Genomic DNA, 15,438 nt, shown 5'->3' with positions numbered 1-15,438 from the left:
CTTTTATCAGAAGAGGATATGAGTGTCCCTCTTCCATGGAGATTTAATTGGAACCTCAAACAAGTTTCATTCAGCCCTGCAGCTCCCTCTGCGTCAGAGCAGGATGGTGGGGTGGGCTGAGGGGGACGAGCAGGAGAGAGGCAGGAGTGTTTATCTGCAGCAGAGGCACCTGCTCTCCAGGCTTTCATCAACGCTTATCTCTCTCCGAGCACCTTAACTCTTGCCTGGGTCTGAGCACTCTGAACGCGCCGCCCTGGGTCTGCACAGCCCTCTCCTCCGTGGGGGAAGGCTGCTCTGCCCCGTCGGCAGGTAGTTACGAGTGGCAGTGAACAGATTCATCCCTGGGAGGCAAGGCTGGCGTCGTTAAATGGCCCAGGGAAATGCATTTATAAAATACATAATAGTCTAGGTCTTGGACTACTGTCCAGTGACTGACGGCCATTCTCTTGCTGCCTAATGCTGCTTGTCCTTGGTACGGCTGCCCTCGTTCCAGCCGTGACTCCATCTTACACACCCGGGGGTAGAACCAGGCAGATTTCACCTAGGAGACCTGCAGCACCCCAGGGATTTTCGGTTAACTCCAAAACTCAGGGAGCACAATTTGACGAAAGAGGGACATCGCATCAGTTGCTCTTCCCCGCTCCCTCTGCACATGTTTATGCGTCACCGTGGGCCGTACGTGCGTGTTTATCGGGTTGAGCCTGCAGACGTTGGCAGCGGGCGCCGGTGCATGGGCTGGATGTGTGCGTGTCGCTGCCGCCGCGTGCACCAGGCACACGGTGAAGGAGCTGCATCAGCCAGCGAGCGGGGAAGGACTCGCTGCATGGGTGGGAGAGGCTTCTGCAGGATACACAGCCGAAAAGGCAGCAGCTGGGCGTTTTGCTGAAGGGTCTGCGGGGAGGCTTTGCAGGGAGATCTGCATTACATTACAGCCTGCGAAGGGAGGGAAGGGAGCTGCATGTCCAACAATCCCCATGGCAGGCAGTACCAGAGCTGCTGCTTCTCCCGCGGGATGTAGTACAAGGAGCTTCCTCCAAAGCATCCCTTCTCAGACAGATTTTTCCTTTATATGCTGAATGTTTTCAGCATTAGAAGGACAATAAACTGAAAGCAAGCTCTTCCTCCAAAGGAAAAGAGAAATATTTAGGTCTCTGAGTCTCAGGCTGTGGGCTGGTCCATAGGATGCTGACAAGCCGCCTCTACCTAGTCCACAACGTAGATCGGCTTTTCAGGATTTCCAAAATTATAAGTGTGATGATAAGCGTTCATAGTGGATGGAAATGTCTTTAAGGCCAGAATGCACTGATCTGGCCCATGATTTCTGAGACGTATGGGGGAATCTTGCCTCTCCCCTGGCTATCAACAGGTTGTGGTCCCTCCACATCGGAATTCTGCCCTTGCCTCCTCCCCGCAGAAGGATGCCGGCAGTGGGGTGCCTCTCCGCAGCCTTTCCCTACGCTGTTATGCTGTCTGCTTTATCTCCAGGGACAAGGAGATATTTCTTGGACTAACAAGGCCGGTTTCTCATAAGCAAAGCTGGATGGAAAATTCTATTCACGCATGGGTGAAGTACTGCAAATGCCATTGAAAATGTGGTATCTTTTCTTCCATCTTTTCTGTTTTCTTAAACTTTTGACACTTTGCTCTGTGATTTCTTTTTTTAAACCAAAACTGATACCATCATTCATTCAGGATACAGAGATTTACCGCAGAGAAAGAAAATAAATCCTAAACATATTCACCTTTTCTCTGTTGGCGTGTAAATCTGCCATTGAGGCCATTTATCTGGCCTCTGCATGGCCAAAAACTATTGCCAATAACGTGAGATGAGTACATCCTACCAAGGAATTCCCTGGGTGTGCATTAGAGCAGAAGTTGAAGCCTTTAAATATATTTCATGAGCTGAGAATTGAACGCCTAGGCCTGGAAATTACTTTCTAAATATCTGCAAAGTAGACGGCGAATGAGCAGTGCAGCACTACCACCTACTGAGGGAGCTCAGAATTGCTCAGCTGTACCTCGGGCTCTGGATAGAAGATAATTCAGATTCTGCTTCAGGTGAGGAGGGGCGTGTGGAGACAGTTGTGGTGGGTTGTTTTTTTTCTTTTGTAGGCCCCAAGGTCAGGACACCGTCTCATTTGGCAGCCCTAAGCAGCTGAAGGAGATTGCAGTCGTGCCGCTTGTTTTGCAGAGATGACGGGAAAGCTGACTCAGATGTGCTTTGGAAGCATTTCCATGTGTCTGTCAGATTTTTCCAGGCAGTTCTCTTTAAGATATTTTTTTTAAACCATTATAAATGTTTGCCATGAATTTTTCTTTCTTTAACCCTGTGGAAAAAAAAAAAATTACTACAATTTTCTTCCTGGCCAGACTGAGGTAGTAAAGTATAGTGAACATTTCTGATGTAATGAAAAGTATAAGAGAATTTATGGGCTGTCTCAAGGCCCAGCATAGGATGTGGGCCTGAAAAATCGCTGATAGCAGACCTCACGCCGGCTCTGCAAGCTGATTGCAATTCCGGTGAATTTAGTTGACAGCAGGCATCGCTCGCCAGGATTGCTCTCTGCTGCTGACTCACCTCAAAGGTGCAGTGAAATACATCTGCTGTGCAGCGCGGGCTCCTGCGTACCGGCACAAAGCAGCATTGTACAAAGCAGCGTGAGAAAAATGGCTTATGGATGTAATACCGCCAGCCTGGGGCTGGGTGAACATGACAGCGTAAACACAGATTGGAACAGGCACCCGTAAAACCATACTTTGCTTTAAAGTCACTCTCTGCTAATATTTCCTTTACCAGGTTTCTATTACGCAGCGCCGGAACGGCCGCCCTGGCAGCGGCCGCTGCCTGTTGCCTTCTGCTCTCCTGTGGGTGAATTTGCATCGTCCTCTCAAACGCTAGGAACTGAATAAAAATATTTAGAACGCAAACCGGTCTGTTTTGAGCCATTGGAGTTTGCATCCCCGGGCCACCTTTTAGGCAGGCTTTGAATGCAGGTGGAAGCAGTTTGCAAAGCGGTGCCGGTTGAAGTAACCCTTGAGGCTGCCGTTTAGTGAGTCCTGCTGGGTTGTATTTTGCTAAGTCCTTTTGGCTATTAACAAACAGGAGAGCTCGGTAATGTGCTCAAGGTCACGTTGCATTAGAAGGAGAGCTGAAACCTGGCCAAAGCCTTCCAGTTTTGTGTTTAATCCACTCGACGGCGTTTTCCCTTTGTCTGGGGATTATTTATTGTGTTTACTCCCTCCTTAGCAAAACAGTTTCTTGTGCGATTGTTGAGGTTTTTTTCCACCAGTCTCACCAGTCCTTGGTACGTTGTTGCTCCTCGAAACAAGCACAGAATTGCCAATATCGCTTTGAAAACATATTCCCCCCAAATATTTCTAGTTTTAACATAGAAGGAGATAGAATATTGTTTTATAACATCAAATAATTCTATCTCACTGCTAAGCGGGGAGGAGAACAAAGAGCAATTATTAAAATTTAACAGGTACGAAGAGATACATAACCCATAAGGAAACAGAAGGTTGACAGACTAATGGTTTCCTGGGAAAAGGTGTTTACAAATCTTTTTTTATTAAATTAAAGGTTTAGGGGGTAAGGCAGCTCTCATCCTGTCCTTTAAACAATTGTACCAGTCAGCCCTTGATATTTGGGTATGTGGCATCAGTGCTAGCAGGGTGTTTCCATTGGCAGCCCGGTCTCATTGCCAGTTCGTACTTTATTTCTTATCTCCTATCTCCCCTAAGCAGCTGCCGTTGCACTTTTAGATCAAAGCGCTGTTTTAGATTGAGGCAGAGCCAGGAAAAGATGGCTGAGGTGTAAGGACACCAAACCCCACCGCCGGAGCACAGCCGAGCTGGAGCAGTGGGGCAGAGGGCCCCAAATGTCCCCCGCACCCCTGGCCCAGGGCTGGGGACAGCTGTGCGGGGCCACCGGGGTGGGAGGCCAGGGCTCTGCTTTCCTTTTACAGCAGAATCACTCCTTTTTTATTGTCTTCTCGGCCATTTAACCTGTCTGTTGATCCATTAATTAATTAACTTTCCTTCCTTCTCTCTCTTTCTCTCTCTCTTTCTTTCTTTCTTTCTTGTTCTTTCTCTTTCGTTCCTTCCTTCCTGCTTTCTTTCTTTCTTTCCTTTTTTCCCCTTTTTCTTCCTTCCCCTTTTTATATTTTTCTCTTTTTCTATTTTCTTTCTCTTTTTCTCTTTTTCTTTTTCTTTTTATCTTTTCCTCTTTCCTTCTCTTTTATTCTCTTTCCTTTTCCCTTCTTCTTTCCCTTCCTCCTTTTCCCTTTTTTCCCTCTTCCCCTTTTCCTTTTCCTTTCCCCTTTTCCTTTTCCTTTCCCCTTTTCCTTTTCCTTTTTCTTTCCCCTTTTCCTTTTTAATTTTTCCTTTTTTCCTTTTCCTTATTTTCCTTTCCCTTCTTCCTTTTCAGTTTTCTCTTCCCCTTTTCCTTTTCCCTTTTCCCCTTTTCCCCTTCTTCCCTTTTCCTTTTCTTTTCCTTTCCTTTTCTTTCCCTTTCCCTTTCCCTTTCCCTTTCCCTTTCCCTTTCCCTTTCCCTTTCCCTTTCCCTTTCCCTTTCCCTTTCCCTTTCCCTTTCCCTTTCCCTTTTCCTTTTCCTTTTCCTTTTCCTTTTCCTTTTCCTTTTCCTTTTCCTTTTCCTTTTCCTTTTCCTTTTCCTTTTCCTTTTATCCCTTATTTCCTTTTCCTTCTTCCTTTTCCCTTTTTTTCCCCTTCCCCTTTCCCCTTTCCCCTTTCCCCTTCCCCTCTCCCTTCCCCTTCCCCCGGCCCGCCGCCCCCCCCCCGTCCCCCCCCCAGCACCGCGGCCAGCTCCCGGCGCCCCCCCGCCCCTCCCCGGGGCGCTGCCGGCGGGCGGGGCCGGCGCGGCGGCGCGCTCTATATGAGCGCATGCGCGGCGGGGCGCGGAGTCGGGGCGGCGGAGAAGATGGCGGCGGTGCGGGCGGTGCGCGGGCTGGTGAACGGCGCCGGGCCCGGCGGGCCGCGGGAGCAGGTGGCGGCCCTCACCCGCGACTACATCTCCCAGCCGCGCCTCAGTGAGTGCGGGGCCCGGCGGGGCGGCGGGCGGGCTCCCCGGGAGGCGCTGCGGAGGCTGGGCCCGGCTCGGGCTGGGCCGCACGCAGGCCGGGCCGTCCCGGAGCCGGGCGGGCCGCAGGTCGGGCGGGCGAGGCCGGCAGCCTGGGCCCCTCCTGGCGGCAGAGCCGGCCGAGCCCGGGCGCTCCGGGCACAGGCCCGGGGGTGCGCGGGGGTGTCTGGGGGCTGCGGGCCGGTGTCCCCCTCGGGCCGGGCTCTTGACTGCACCGGGTGCCCGGGGGGGGCTCGTCAGGGCCCGGTCCTGCCCGGACACTGAAAGCAGCCACCCGCTGGAACCACGAGCCTCTTCCCCGCTGGGTAACATAGGCCAGCGCCCTGTGTGAAAAACTTGGTTTTAGCAGGAACTGAAAATTACTGCAAAATGTGGGGGGTGGTGTGGCTTTTCTGCCTTTAAAATGAAGTTGAGAAATCCGATGGAAAAGGGGAAATACAGTAGCCTTGTAGAAAACCCTTTGCTGCAGTGTAGTAGGGGGGAAGCTAAAGTTGTTTGAAGGTGCACCTTTTCTGGCCTTATTTTTGATCTAGGTAGTAATTACACGAGTGACTCTACCTGCACACCTAAATAGCGTGAGTACTTACAAGGGGGTAGGTAGCCAGGGAGCTTCTCTGCGATGGTTTCTTTGCAAGTGTCGGTCTGGTTTGAAAGCCAGATTGATCCCTGCCATTCTTGCTCCCCCAAGCCTACTGCTCTGCTTTACTCTGGAGGGGAGGCTTCTGTCAAGGTTGGAGCCAAGGTGACTTTGTAGTCAATTCATGTTTTTCTATGTAGGTTTTGGCTTTTGCCCAAACTGACATTGCTTGCAAGCTGGATATGAAAAACATGGCAGTTGCTTTTGGCTTGTCATAGGACTGGTTGTTCTTATTGAGTCAGTGGCGAGCTGCTTTCAAGGGGAATTGATGCTGATTGATGTCAAGGAAACACTTTCTTGTGGACAAAGCCAGGAGCGTAAGCCCTTTCCCGTTGACTGAGGAGGAAGTGCGCACGAGACAGTCATGAGATGAAATGCTTTGCTCAAGAGAATGGTTTCCATTTCTTGCAGGCTGCAGGCACTTGCAGGCTAAGCAGAGTCCTCTTCCTAGCATAATGTTGGTGTCATTCTTGCTCAGGTGAAAGGAGCCGGCCACTGTGTGCTTCTGATCTGGACTGATCCAGGGACACATGTTGTGTCTCAGGGTGCTTAGCAGGATTTTGACAAGAGTAAAACTGAGAAATGGGAGCTCCAGCCGTAGACTATCTTACACACCCAGTGACCCTCAAACCTTATCTAATGCAGTTTTGATTCTTGCTGTTTAAGAGATTACATTGCAACAGTTCAAACTGTTTGCTTAAGTGTAAATACCGCATTGTTGACAGTCTAGACAACACCCCTAAGTGTGCCAGTCCTGGGCAGACTGAAGTGTCTAAGCCAGGTGATTCCTTGTGGCCTGCTGCTGGTGGAATTTGTGATCTTTCCGAGTACCACGAGTGCCCGTTTCCTCTGCTGTTTCCTTGCGGCGTGACCAAGAACGGGTGCTGGCGTCTCCCCTGTTCGGCAAATGGCTCCACTTGCTCATTTTTCCCTCCCAGGGATAAGTGATTAACAGTCACTCTCTTGGTCATGGCTCCTTGTGACCCTGATAAAGCTTTGACTCAATGTTGCTTTTATCTGTGGATCGAATGATGCTGGGATATCTGTGTGTCCTCAGACCAACACAAGAGGACTGTTTACTACATTTTCACAGCTTTTCCACTGGGCTGATCGCAGAGTGATGAATTCTGGGCACACGGTACCTTGGCAAGTTGTTTGTAGTGCTAATACTTGAGCTGCTGATGTTTAAGACATGAGTGTTCTGATGAGCTGGCTAGCTGTGGCCTTCTATCAGGTGTCAGTCCTTAAGTTAAACCAGGATAACCCAAGAGCAGGAGGAGTTTGGCTAAGGTGAAATTCAGCCTTTTACAGTGTAGTGCATTGACCTTTTCTCAGGAGACAGGAAAGGAATTAGAAGGTTTCATCCGAGCAGTGTGCCAAAACCCACAACTTACTGTAGAAGCTCTGCCAATCAGCTTTTGAGCACGGGATCTGCTTGCTTTGCTAAGTCCAGGCTTTCACGTGGGCTGTTTCAGTGTCATGGGGCAGGACGCTTCTGTGGTTAAAAAAAAAAAAGCCAATAAGTTGAGTATTGATATTAAGGTCTTCTCACCATTTGTTGGACATAAATTGCAGTGGCACCTTCTTTAACATCAATTACAGATGTTGTTATCCCTGCTTTTAAAGATCTTGCAACTGTATATTTTTCTTAACTTAAAATGTCAACTCTATGTTGCATTGGTGTTTCTGGTGGCATTCAGATTATCCCTGGATATAGATGTGCAGTGAATTTCTGATGGACAAGAAAATGGCAGCATCATATATCTCAATGTTACCTCGGGTAACTTTGCAAGTAGCAGCAAAAAATGCTGGCTGCACAATTCAGCATCTAATCCGTCTTGGAGAGTTCATAATAAACATAGAAGTGGTACAGAGCGGGGCCCAAAAGCTGCGAACCTGAGACTGGTGATAGGAATGAAACTTTGAAAACTGTACGTAGGATATTTCTGACGTTCTGAGGAAATACCTGACTTGTGGCTTGCTTTCTTTCAGCTTATAAAACTGTATCGGGTGTGAATGGTCCCCTGGTTATCTTGGATCAAGTTAAGGTAAAGTTTCAGATTCTTAATGAATGAAGCTTTGTGAGGGAGAGTTTACAAGAAAAGCTGTGACAGGTTAAGTCCAGACTGTTGTGAAATTCATGGGTGCACTGAGCAATTTTAATACAAGATAGGTTATATGAGAATATGCAAATGGCTGTAAAGCTAAGGAGAGTTGTCTGTGTCCTGGAAGAAAGAGTTGTAGAGTGTTGGGGGAAAGAAAGGAAACAGTGTTTCAGTTTTACCAAAATCCCCCAAATGTTGTCTAAACTTGAATGCAGAAACATACCTATTCACTTTGTTCTTGACCTTTTTGTTACCAAAGCATAAGTGCTCTGTAAAAGGGGACTGTAAACAGTTTTGGCTTGGTTTCACATTACTGCCAAGTTAGTGCTGAAGGCGAGCAACTGATGCTCTGTACAGGCAAAAGCCAGTTTTTTTCTTGTTATTGTCAGACACTGCATCGTGGCTTTCTGTTAGTATGTCAGGGCTACTAGGGGTTTTAGAATGGGTTCTGTCAGGTGTCTCTGCGGCTTGCAACTCTGAGCAGGTGTTGTACAGTCCCTGTAAAAATGACTTGAGCCTGAGAAATTTTAATTGTCTTAGAATGAGATTTGTTCTGATGATAAAATTCTTTTTAAAAATAAGTGAGTAGTTGCTAAGCTTTAAGCTGGCTTGAAACTTGTAACATTAGTTTCACGACTGTTCTTCTGGATTTTAATGCTTTCGACCATCTTTCTTGCTCATCTTCAGTTTCCTAGGTACGCGGAGATTGTCCACTTGACTCTTCCTGATGGCACGAGAAGAAGTGGGCAGGTTCTGGAAGTCAGTGGCTCCAAAGCTGTGGTTCAGGTATGACTAGGGACAGGAATGTCTCTTGTTGCAACAGAAGAATATTTTATTAATCAGCATGTGTCTGAGCCAGGTCAAATCTATCTTGTGATATGTTGTTTTGGTACTGTAAATTAAAAAAAAACCCTACTTATTCCAATAGCAAGTAGCAGGAATAATTTTAGAAGACTGAAAACTGGAGTACAGTGACTTTTTTTATTTGCATTCCCCCACTAGATTTCTTTTCTGCTAGATTAAAGGAGTCATACTGTAATTGTACAGTATTAGATTCAAGATCAATTCCTATCCTATGTGGATGCAGGTATTTCTTCTAAGCAGCTGTTATCTTGTTAATATCAATTCTTCTTATCTGAAGAACTTTACCCTGTTGGCAAAGAGAAAGACTTGAGATCAAAGGAATGGCACTGGGTTTGTTGTTGCTGCTGATACACTTCATGAATTTTGTTTAAAGTAGGTTTTTATGTGATGTTTTGTATTAGCGAGCTGCTCTTGAAATCCTTTGCTTGCAGAGGGCTGCCTTGCCTTTCTGCCCTGTGGCTGATGAAGTTCTCAAGCTGTGAAGCGGTATTCTAGTGTGTTATTTTGTAAAGCACCATGCTTACTCCTTTTTCCTGTGTGGTTTTTTTTTTCTTCTGCTGTATTTACAGGTATTTGAAGGAACTTCAGGTATTGATGCTAAGAAAACGTCTTGTGAGTTTACCGGGGATATTCTTCGAACCCCTGTCTCTGAGGATATGCTTGGTAAGTACTTGCATGTTGTTTTGCAGAATGAACAGACTTATCACACACTAACTTACTTTCACAGGAACTTGCATTTTGGTTTCATTGCTGTTTTTTGTAGGCAGAGTATTTAATGGATCGGGAAAGCCTATAGACAGAGGCCCCATTGTTTTGGCTGAAGATTTCCTTGACATAATGGGTATGTTCTTAATCTGTTTCTGGTATGGAGTTAAAGACAAATCTGGTGTTTCTGACTTCGGAATGTTGCCATAGGTTTGATTTTGGACATAGGATCTAACTGTTAGGGGGAGTTTAATCTTATTTTTAAGTATGTGTGCGGCATCAAACTCAAATTTACACAAGTGCAGGATGATGAGGTAGCAGAAAATAACTGTTTCCCGTAATGCTCGGAAGCTGTTCTTTGAAGTGTTTGTAGACTATCTTAATTTTACAGCCTCCAAAGATAAAAAGCTAATAACCTGACAGGCTTTTCATGAAGGCAGTCTTGCCCTTTACATGACCACAGAATGCCAGGGTCTTGGGATCTACAAAAGGCTCAGGTTTGACCAGGCACATCTAAAGATTTGTAGGCCTAGCAGTGGGGTTTGCACCTTTTGATGTGAGCCTTAGATCAGCACTCAAGGTCAGTGGTAGTTTGATCAAGCTTCAGACACGTACATGGAATAACATGTGTTCTCTTAAAAACAATAACAGGTCAGCCAATCAATCCCCAGTGTCGTATCTATCCAGAAGAAATGATTCAGACTGGCATTTCTGCTATAGATGGCATGAACAGTATTGCCAGGGGGCAGAAAATCCCCATATTCTCAGCTGCTGGCTTGCCCCACAATGAGGTGAGTACTCAAAGCTGCTCTCTAAGCAGTTAGTGGCTTGCATTTCACTGAGGTTAAAAAGTAAACTAAGTTAAATTCTGGTCTGTGTAATAGCATCAAATATACAGATGGACTGAAACTTTTTTTTCCCCCCTAGATTGCAGCTCAGATATGTCGCCAAGCTGGCTTGGTGAAGAAATCCAAAGATGTGATGGACTACAGTGAAGAAAACTTTGCCATCGTGTTTGCTGCTATGGGTGTAAGCCAATATTATTGGAGGAAAATGATGCTTGAGTAATAAGCAAGCTGATGCTGAGAGTAGCTGAACATTACTTTTTTGAAAGTATTCTAAGTAGATCTTAAGTATATAACTAAACAGTGCAAAACTGGCTGGCTGAATGGCTGAAAATCCCAAATGGCCAGGAGTACTGTAACAAAGTGTGTCTGATCAGGATAAAGTAGTGTAAACTTAAATCTCTAGCCTGGAATTCTAGAAATAACTCATTCTGTTGGGAATGTAGGGGAGTATTCATGATACAGAGAGCTTTGCTTATGGATTATTAATGGGGTGTTTAGACCTTAATATGATGCAAAATGTGGTAACCTAAAATCTGGTCTGGAACTGATGCCTTAATGTTGTGATTTAGGTGAACATGGAAACTGCTCGGTTCTTCAAATCAGACTTTGAGGAAAATGGGTCCATGGACAATGTGTGTCTGTTCCTGAATTTGGCCAATGATCCAACGTAAGTAGTTTAACTATGTTGGTTGGGAAAGGGCTGAGACGAACAAGGAAACTGGAAGCTGAAGCCTCACTGGTGTCCTGCCAGATGTCACTGACGTTGACGTTTTGCAGCAAAGTTGAATGTGAAAGGCTGGTACTTCAGTTGGTGCATGTACCAGATTTTCAGAGGGTTTTAAAGTATTTGTAACTTCAAACTGTTACCTTGCGGCCTGAAAGCACTTGTCATAAATAATGCCATACTGTTCTATTTCAGTATTGAACGCATTATCACACCTCGTCTAGCTCTAACAACAGCAGAGTTCTTGGCATATCAGTGTGAGAAGCATGTGTTGGTCATTCTGACGGATATGAGCTCCTATGCCGAAGCTCTGCGAGAGGTACGTGTTTATTAACTCGCATGCTGGGCGTTGGCAGAAAGGGTTCATAGTATAAAGCGAGAATGTAAGCTTCTGCTCAAGCTGTTACAATTAGTCTTCATTACAATGTTCTTAAATAGCTAGTGAGGCTTTTAGTTATTCATTGATTGTCTGGGATTATGTTCAGCAGTCAAACAGCTATTGCTTCTGTGATAGCTGGACTTATTTGACTAGTGGCCATCAGCAGTTTGATATTATAGCTTCTGATTTGCCTTGGCATCTTGTCTCATCATACATGGTTGTGGTGACTTAATTCTCTTAAGAGAGGTTTTGTGGGGCTGTATTTTGGTATCACCTGCAGGAAGAGGTACTTTAAGTCATGGTGTAGCTTAATTAGGGGAGACAGCAGGTCTGTGTGAGTGATCTGATTTCTTAGAAACGTTTTTCTGGCTTGCCTCAGGTTTCGGCAGCTAGAGAGGAAGTGCCTGGCCGCCGTGGTTTCCCGGGTTACATGTACACTGACTTGGCTACTATATATGAGCGTGCTGGGCGCGTGGAAGGCAGAAATGGTTCCATTACTCAGATTCCTATTCTTACCATGCCCAATGATGGTGAGTTATTTTCAAGTGTAATTAATAAATAGCACTTTAAAGGACTCCTTTAGAGCGACCTGCCTTGTTTTGGACACATGGCAAGATAGGAGGTCCTGTGGCTTTTAGGTTTCCATTTGAATATTGCAGTTCTTGGCTGCCTTCTCTGTATCGCTAATAGAAACGCTTTGCCCACTTCAGACTTCGGGACCATTCTCCAGCCCTCTATCAGGAGTGCTTACAGCTCTAATCGTTGCGTAAGAGCACTTAGTGATATGTGGGGATACTAATTGATGGCATTTTACTTTAGAAGTCATTTAACTGCTAAAAGCTGCAGCATCAGTGCTAGGATGGATATAAAAGGTCTGAAAACTGTCAAACCATTTTTTTTTCCACAGATATTACTCATCCTATCCCTGATTTGACTGGATACATCACTGAGGGACAAATCTATGTGGATAGGCAGCTGCATAACAGACAGGTGTGTAGCACACCGGTTAGAACATATTTAAGATTACTCTCTACTTTCTGGAGTATTAACATCAGAATTCTTGGATGTCTCTTTCCTCCAGATTTACCCACCTATTAATGTCTTGCCCTCCTTGTCTCGACTGATGAAGTCAGCTATTGGAGAGGGTATGACCAGGAAGGATCACGCAGATGTATCCAACCAACTGGTACGTAAAAACCTCTGCAGAGAAGCAGAGGCATATTTCAAATACACCTCTCGCTAACAGCCTGTAAAGGGCGTGCCAAACGGTTGCAATCCAGAACACTCCTGAGGTGGATTTAAAAGCATTGACTGAGCGCTCAGCGTAGTCAAGTGAGACAACCCTTTCGGTTTGAACAGAAATCGGTACATGGGTGATCGAGGTAAAAGCACTTCTGTTTCTGTCCCTTCTAGTATGCCTGCTATGCTATCGGAAAGGATGTACAGGCTATGAAGGCTGTAGTTGGTGAGGAAGCTCTTACCTCAGACGATCTTCTTTATCTGGAGTTTCTGCAGAAGTTTGAGAAGAACTTCATTGCTCAGGGTAAGTGTCTGTTTCAAGAACATCACAGCATGCATTAACACTTAGAAGGTCTTGTTCTCAGATCTCCCTGGTGGTGAGACACTTTCCTGCCCCATATTTCAGTCTGTGGTTGCTTTCTGCAGGTCCCTATGAAAATCGCACTGTTTACGAGACCTTGGACATTGGATGGCAGCTTTTGCGAATCTTCCCCAAGGAGATGTTGAAGAGAATTCCTCAGACAACACTGGCCGAATTCTATCCTCGAGATTCGACGGCAAAACACTAGCCACAGCTTCATCTCTTAACTCCTTGCTCTGTGAAATGCTGTTTGTTTTCTTTTTTCATGTGTTGGTGTTTACTTGTCGCCCTTACAATTAAAACCAAGACTAGGTGACATTTGTGCCAGTGTTCCAATGTACACTGATACCAGTTTTTAAAATATCCCTTCTTCCAAAGCCTGGATCTTCAGGAAAATATTTAGGCCAGCTCTTACAAATGTGCAATAGCGATCACGAAGCTTGTTTTTTGAACTGGACCTTTTGTAGACATTTCAAGGGAATGTCTGAGGATTACCAGAAATTGCAAATCCTTATTTTCAAACCAGGAGCACATGGTTTAGAAAACACGAAAGAGCAAATGTGACTTCTTTTGTCCAAAGCATCTGCTCAATCTGATCCTACGCAGTTGCCATGCTGCTGGTAGAACAGATGGCGCTCTGCTATCCTGCTGCTGTGCCTGAAGACCAGGCTAATGTGTGGAAAGCGTGGTGTGTGACAACATACCTTTCTGAAAAATGCAAGTCACTGATTTTTTCAATTATGGCTTAAGATTCTTAAAGGTATGCATGAACCGTGAGGGCACTGCAGGCACGCTAGGTGCTTTTCCACTAGTAAAGGATCTTTTCAGAGGTCACAGGCCAGTGGGTTGCTACCTGAAGGTAGCATAATAAGGCTTAGTTACTGAATTAAAGGCTGTAAATTGAAGTTTGCAGAGTAAGTTTCCTACCTACCCTTTTTTTTTTCTTTGAATTCTGGAAATGCCAGAGACACAAAACAGCAGCTAAAGCATTCCGAGATCAGTAGTGTCCCAGTGGGCAAAACTGTAGGTAATTCAAGGTTTTGTGCTGCTACTGAAGGGGATTATGCGAGATGTGAAAAAACTCTTATACCTGACACAGTTGTACTGGTGGGAGGTCAGCTTTTCGAGTATGTCTTGTACTAAATGATGCCACAGGAGAAAGCAACTTAATGTGTGAATGGATATTTTGAATTCTGTTATAAAGCATGCTCTAGGTGGCACTGGGTCCTGAGTCGTGTTTGAAACTGTTGTGGTTTGCACTCCAGGCACAGATTTGGCTAGCCAGGAGAGCTCAGCATTCCCAAACACTGCAAACTTGGCTAGTCAATTCAGTGTTGTTTTTTTAAATTGGTTCAGATGAGGCTCTGAGCCCAGTGCTGGCAGGCTTTCTTGCTTTTTTCCAGGCTTAATGTAGTCTAAGCTCTGGTCTAGCTAACCAAAGCATGTTGCACCTCTCTAAACGCCTTCGGTGCTTGTCTAGGAAGGTGCTAACATGACTGGAATGATAGCGTGCTAATTCCAGCTTTCCCTGACGTCTCCTCTGTGCAGTTCTTCCTATAGTTTGTTCAGTGTTCTCTGTAACTCGGACGCAATAGCAACTTTATTCCGGTGCATTCCACCTTAAAGCTGTGTCAAGTCTATTTTTCTTGAGGTAGGGATGGGAGGTTGGAAGTGTTGGCATGAGAATACTTTAATGTAGAGAATATCTAAATAAATTAAATATGGAAGGTGTTGAACAAAATGGAAGCTTTTGTGATTCTGTGGTTGCAAACAACTTCAGGTCTTTCAGCAGCGGCTAAGATGTCCTTTGCCACTGGGGATCCTGTTTACGTGAATGAAACTACTTCATGTGCTGAAAATGCTTTTTACTTCCCTTACTGTGTGCACGGTGAGGGCCGCTTGAGCCACCTCCGCGTGATTACTAGAGCTGGTTGCTTTTGTTGATCAGGATTTGGCCTTCAACTTCAGGACGAAGGCTTTGTGCCGGTGGAGCAGGTGGGTGGTGGAGTCATGGGTAAAGGCTTTACCAGGAATGTTGGAGGGTAACGCGATACCGCTGTTTCCACATGCATCTCAAGGGGTAGTTAGCACTAGAGGAGGCTAGGAATCCTTAAAAGGCTTCTTGAAAATGAGCTTAGGCATATATTGACCTTTAAATTTTATGTGTGAACAGTACTACTAAGGGTGAGGGGGGCCTGGGTAGGTTTATTCAGGTATTCTGTGCAGACGGCCTGGGGCATGGCTCCGCTTAAACCCCTGGTGTCAGTCCGTGAATTAACTGCAAGGTTTCCCTGCTGGGGGCTGCAGCAGGGCTGGTGAAGGTGAGAGGCAGAGAACTGTGAAACGGGGAGACCCGGGATTCTTCCTGATGTCCTCCGGAGAGCGGAGGTAAACCCAAACATACCTTCCCTTGCTGAACAATGTGCACATCAAAACCAGTCACTTAATGAGGGAAGAAAGCACCTTTCCTTTCTGCTG

General features: G+C 45.8%; 1 protein-coding gene across 1 annotated transcript; it reads left to right on the top strand.

Moving 5' to 3' along the window:
• Positions 1–4,914: 4,914 nt before the first annotated feature.
• On the top strand, positions 4,915–14,706 carry ATP6V1B2 (ATPase H+ transporting V1 subunit B2). Its single transcript, XM_087763026.1, has 14 exons — positions 4,915–5,048; positions 7,728–7,783; positions 8,528–8,626; positions 9,274–9,367; positions 9,468–9,545; positions 10,061–10,200; positions 10,337–10,438; positions 10,827–10,924; positions 11,177–11,300; positions 11,740–11,890; positions 12,268–12,350; positions 12,442–12,546; positions 12,774–12,903; positions 13,026–14,706. The coding sequence occupies exons 1-14, from the start codon at positions 4,940–4,942 to the stop codon at positions 13,166–13,168; spliced, it is 1,512 nt and encodes a 503-aa protein (XP_087619152.1). The 5' UTR covers positions 4,915–4,939; the 3' UTR covers positions 13,169–14,706.
• Positions 14,707–15,438: the final 732 nt, after the last annotated feature.

This window comes from Nipponia nippon, unplaced genomic scaffold (genome assembly GCF_047370975.1).
Source record: "Nipponia nippon isolate SJK-2023a ecotype South Korea unplaced genomic scaffold, ASM4737097v1 scaffold_27, whole genome shotgun sequence".
Lineage (NCBI taxonomy): Eukaryota > Metazoa > Chordata > Aves > Pelecaniformes > Threskiornithidae > Nipponia > Nipponia nippon.
This window is presented reverse-complemented; position numbering and strand designations above follow the sequence as displayed.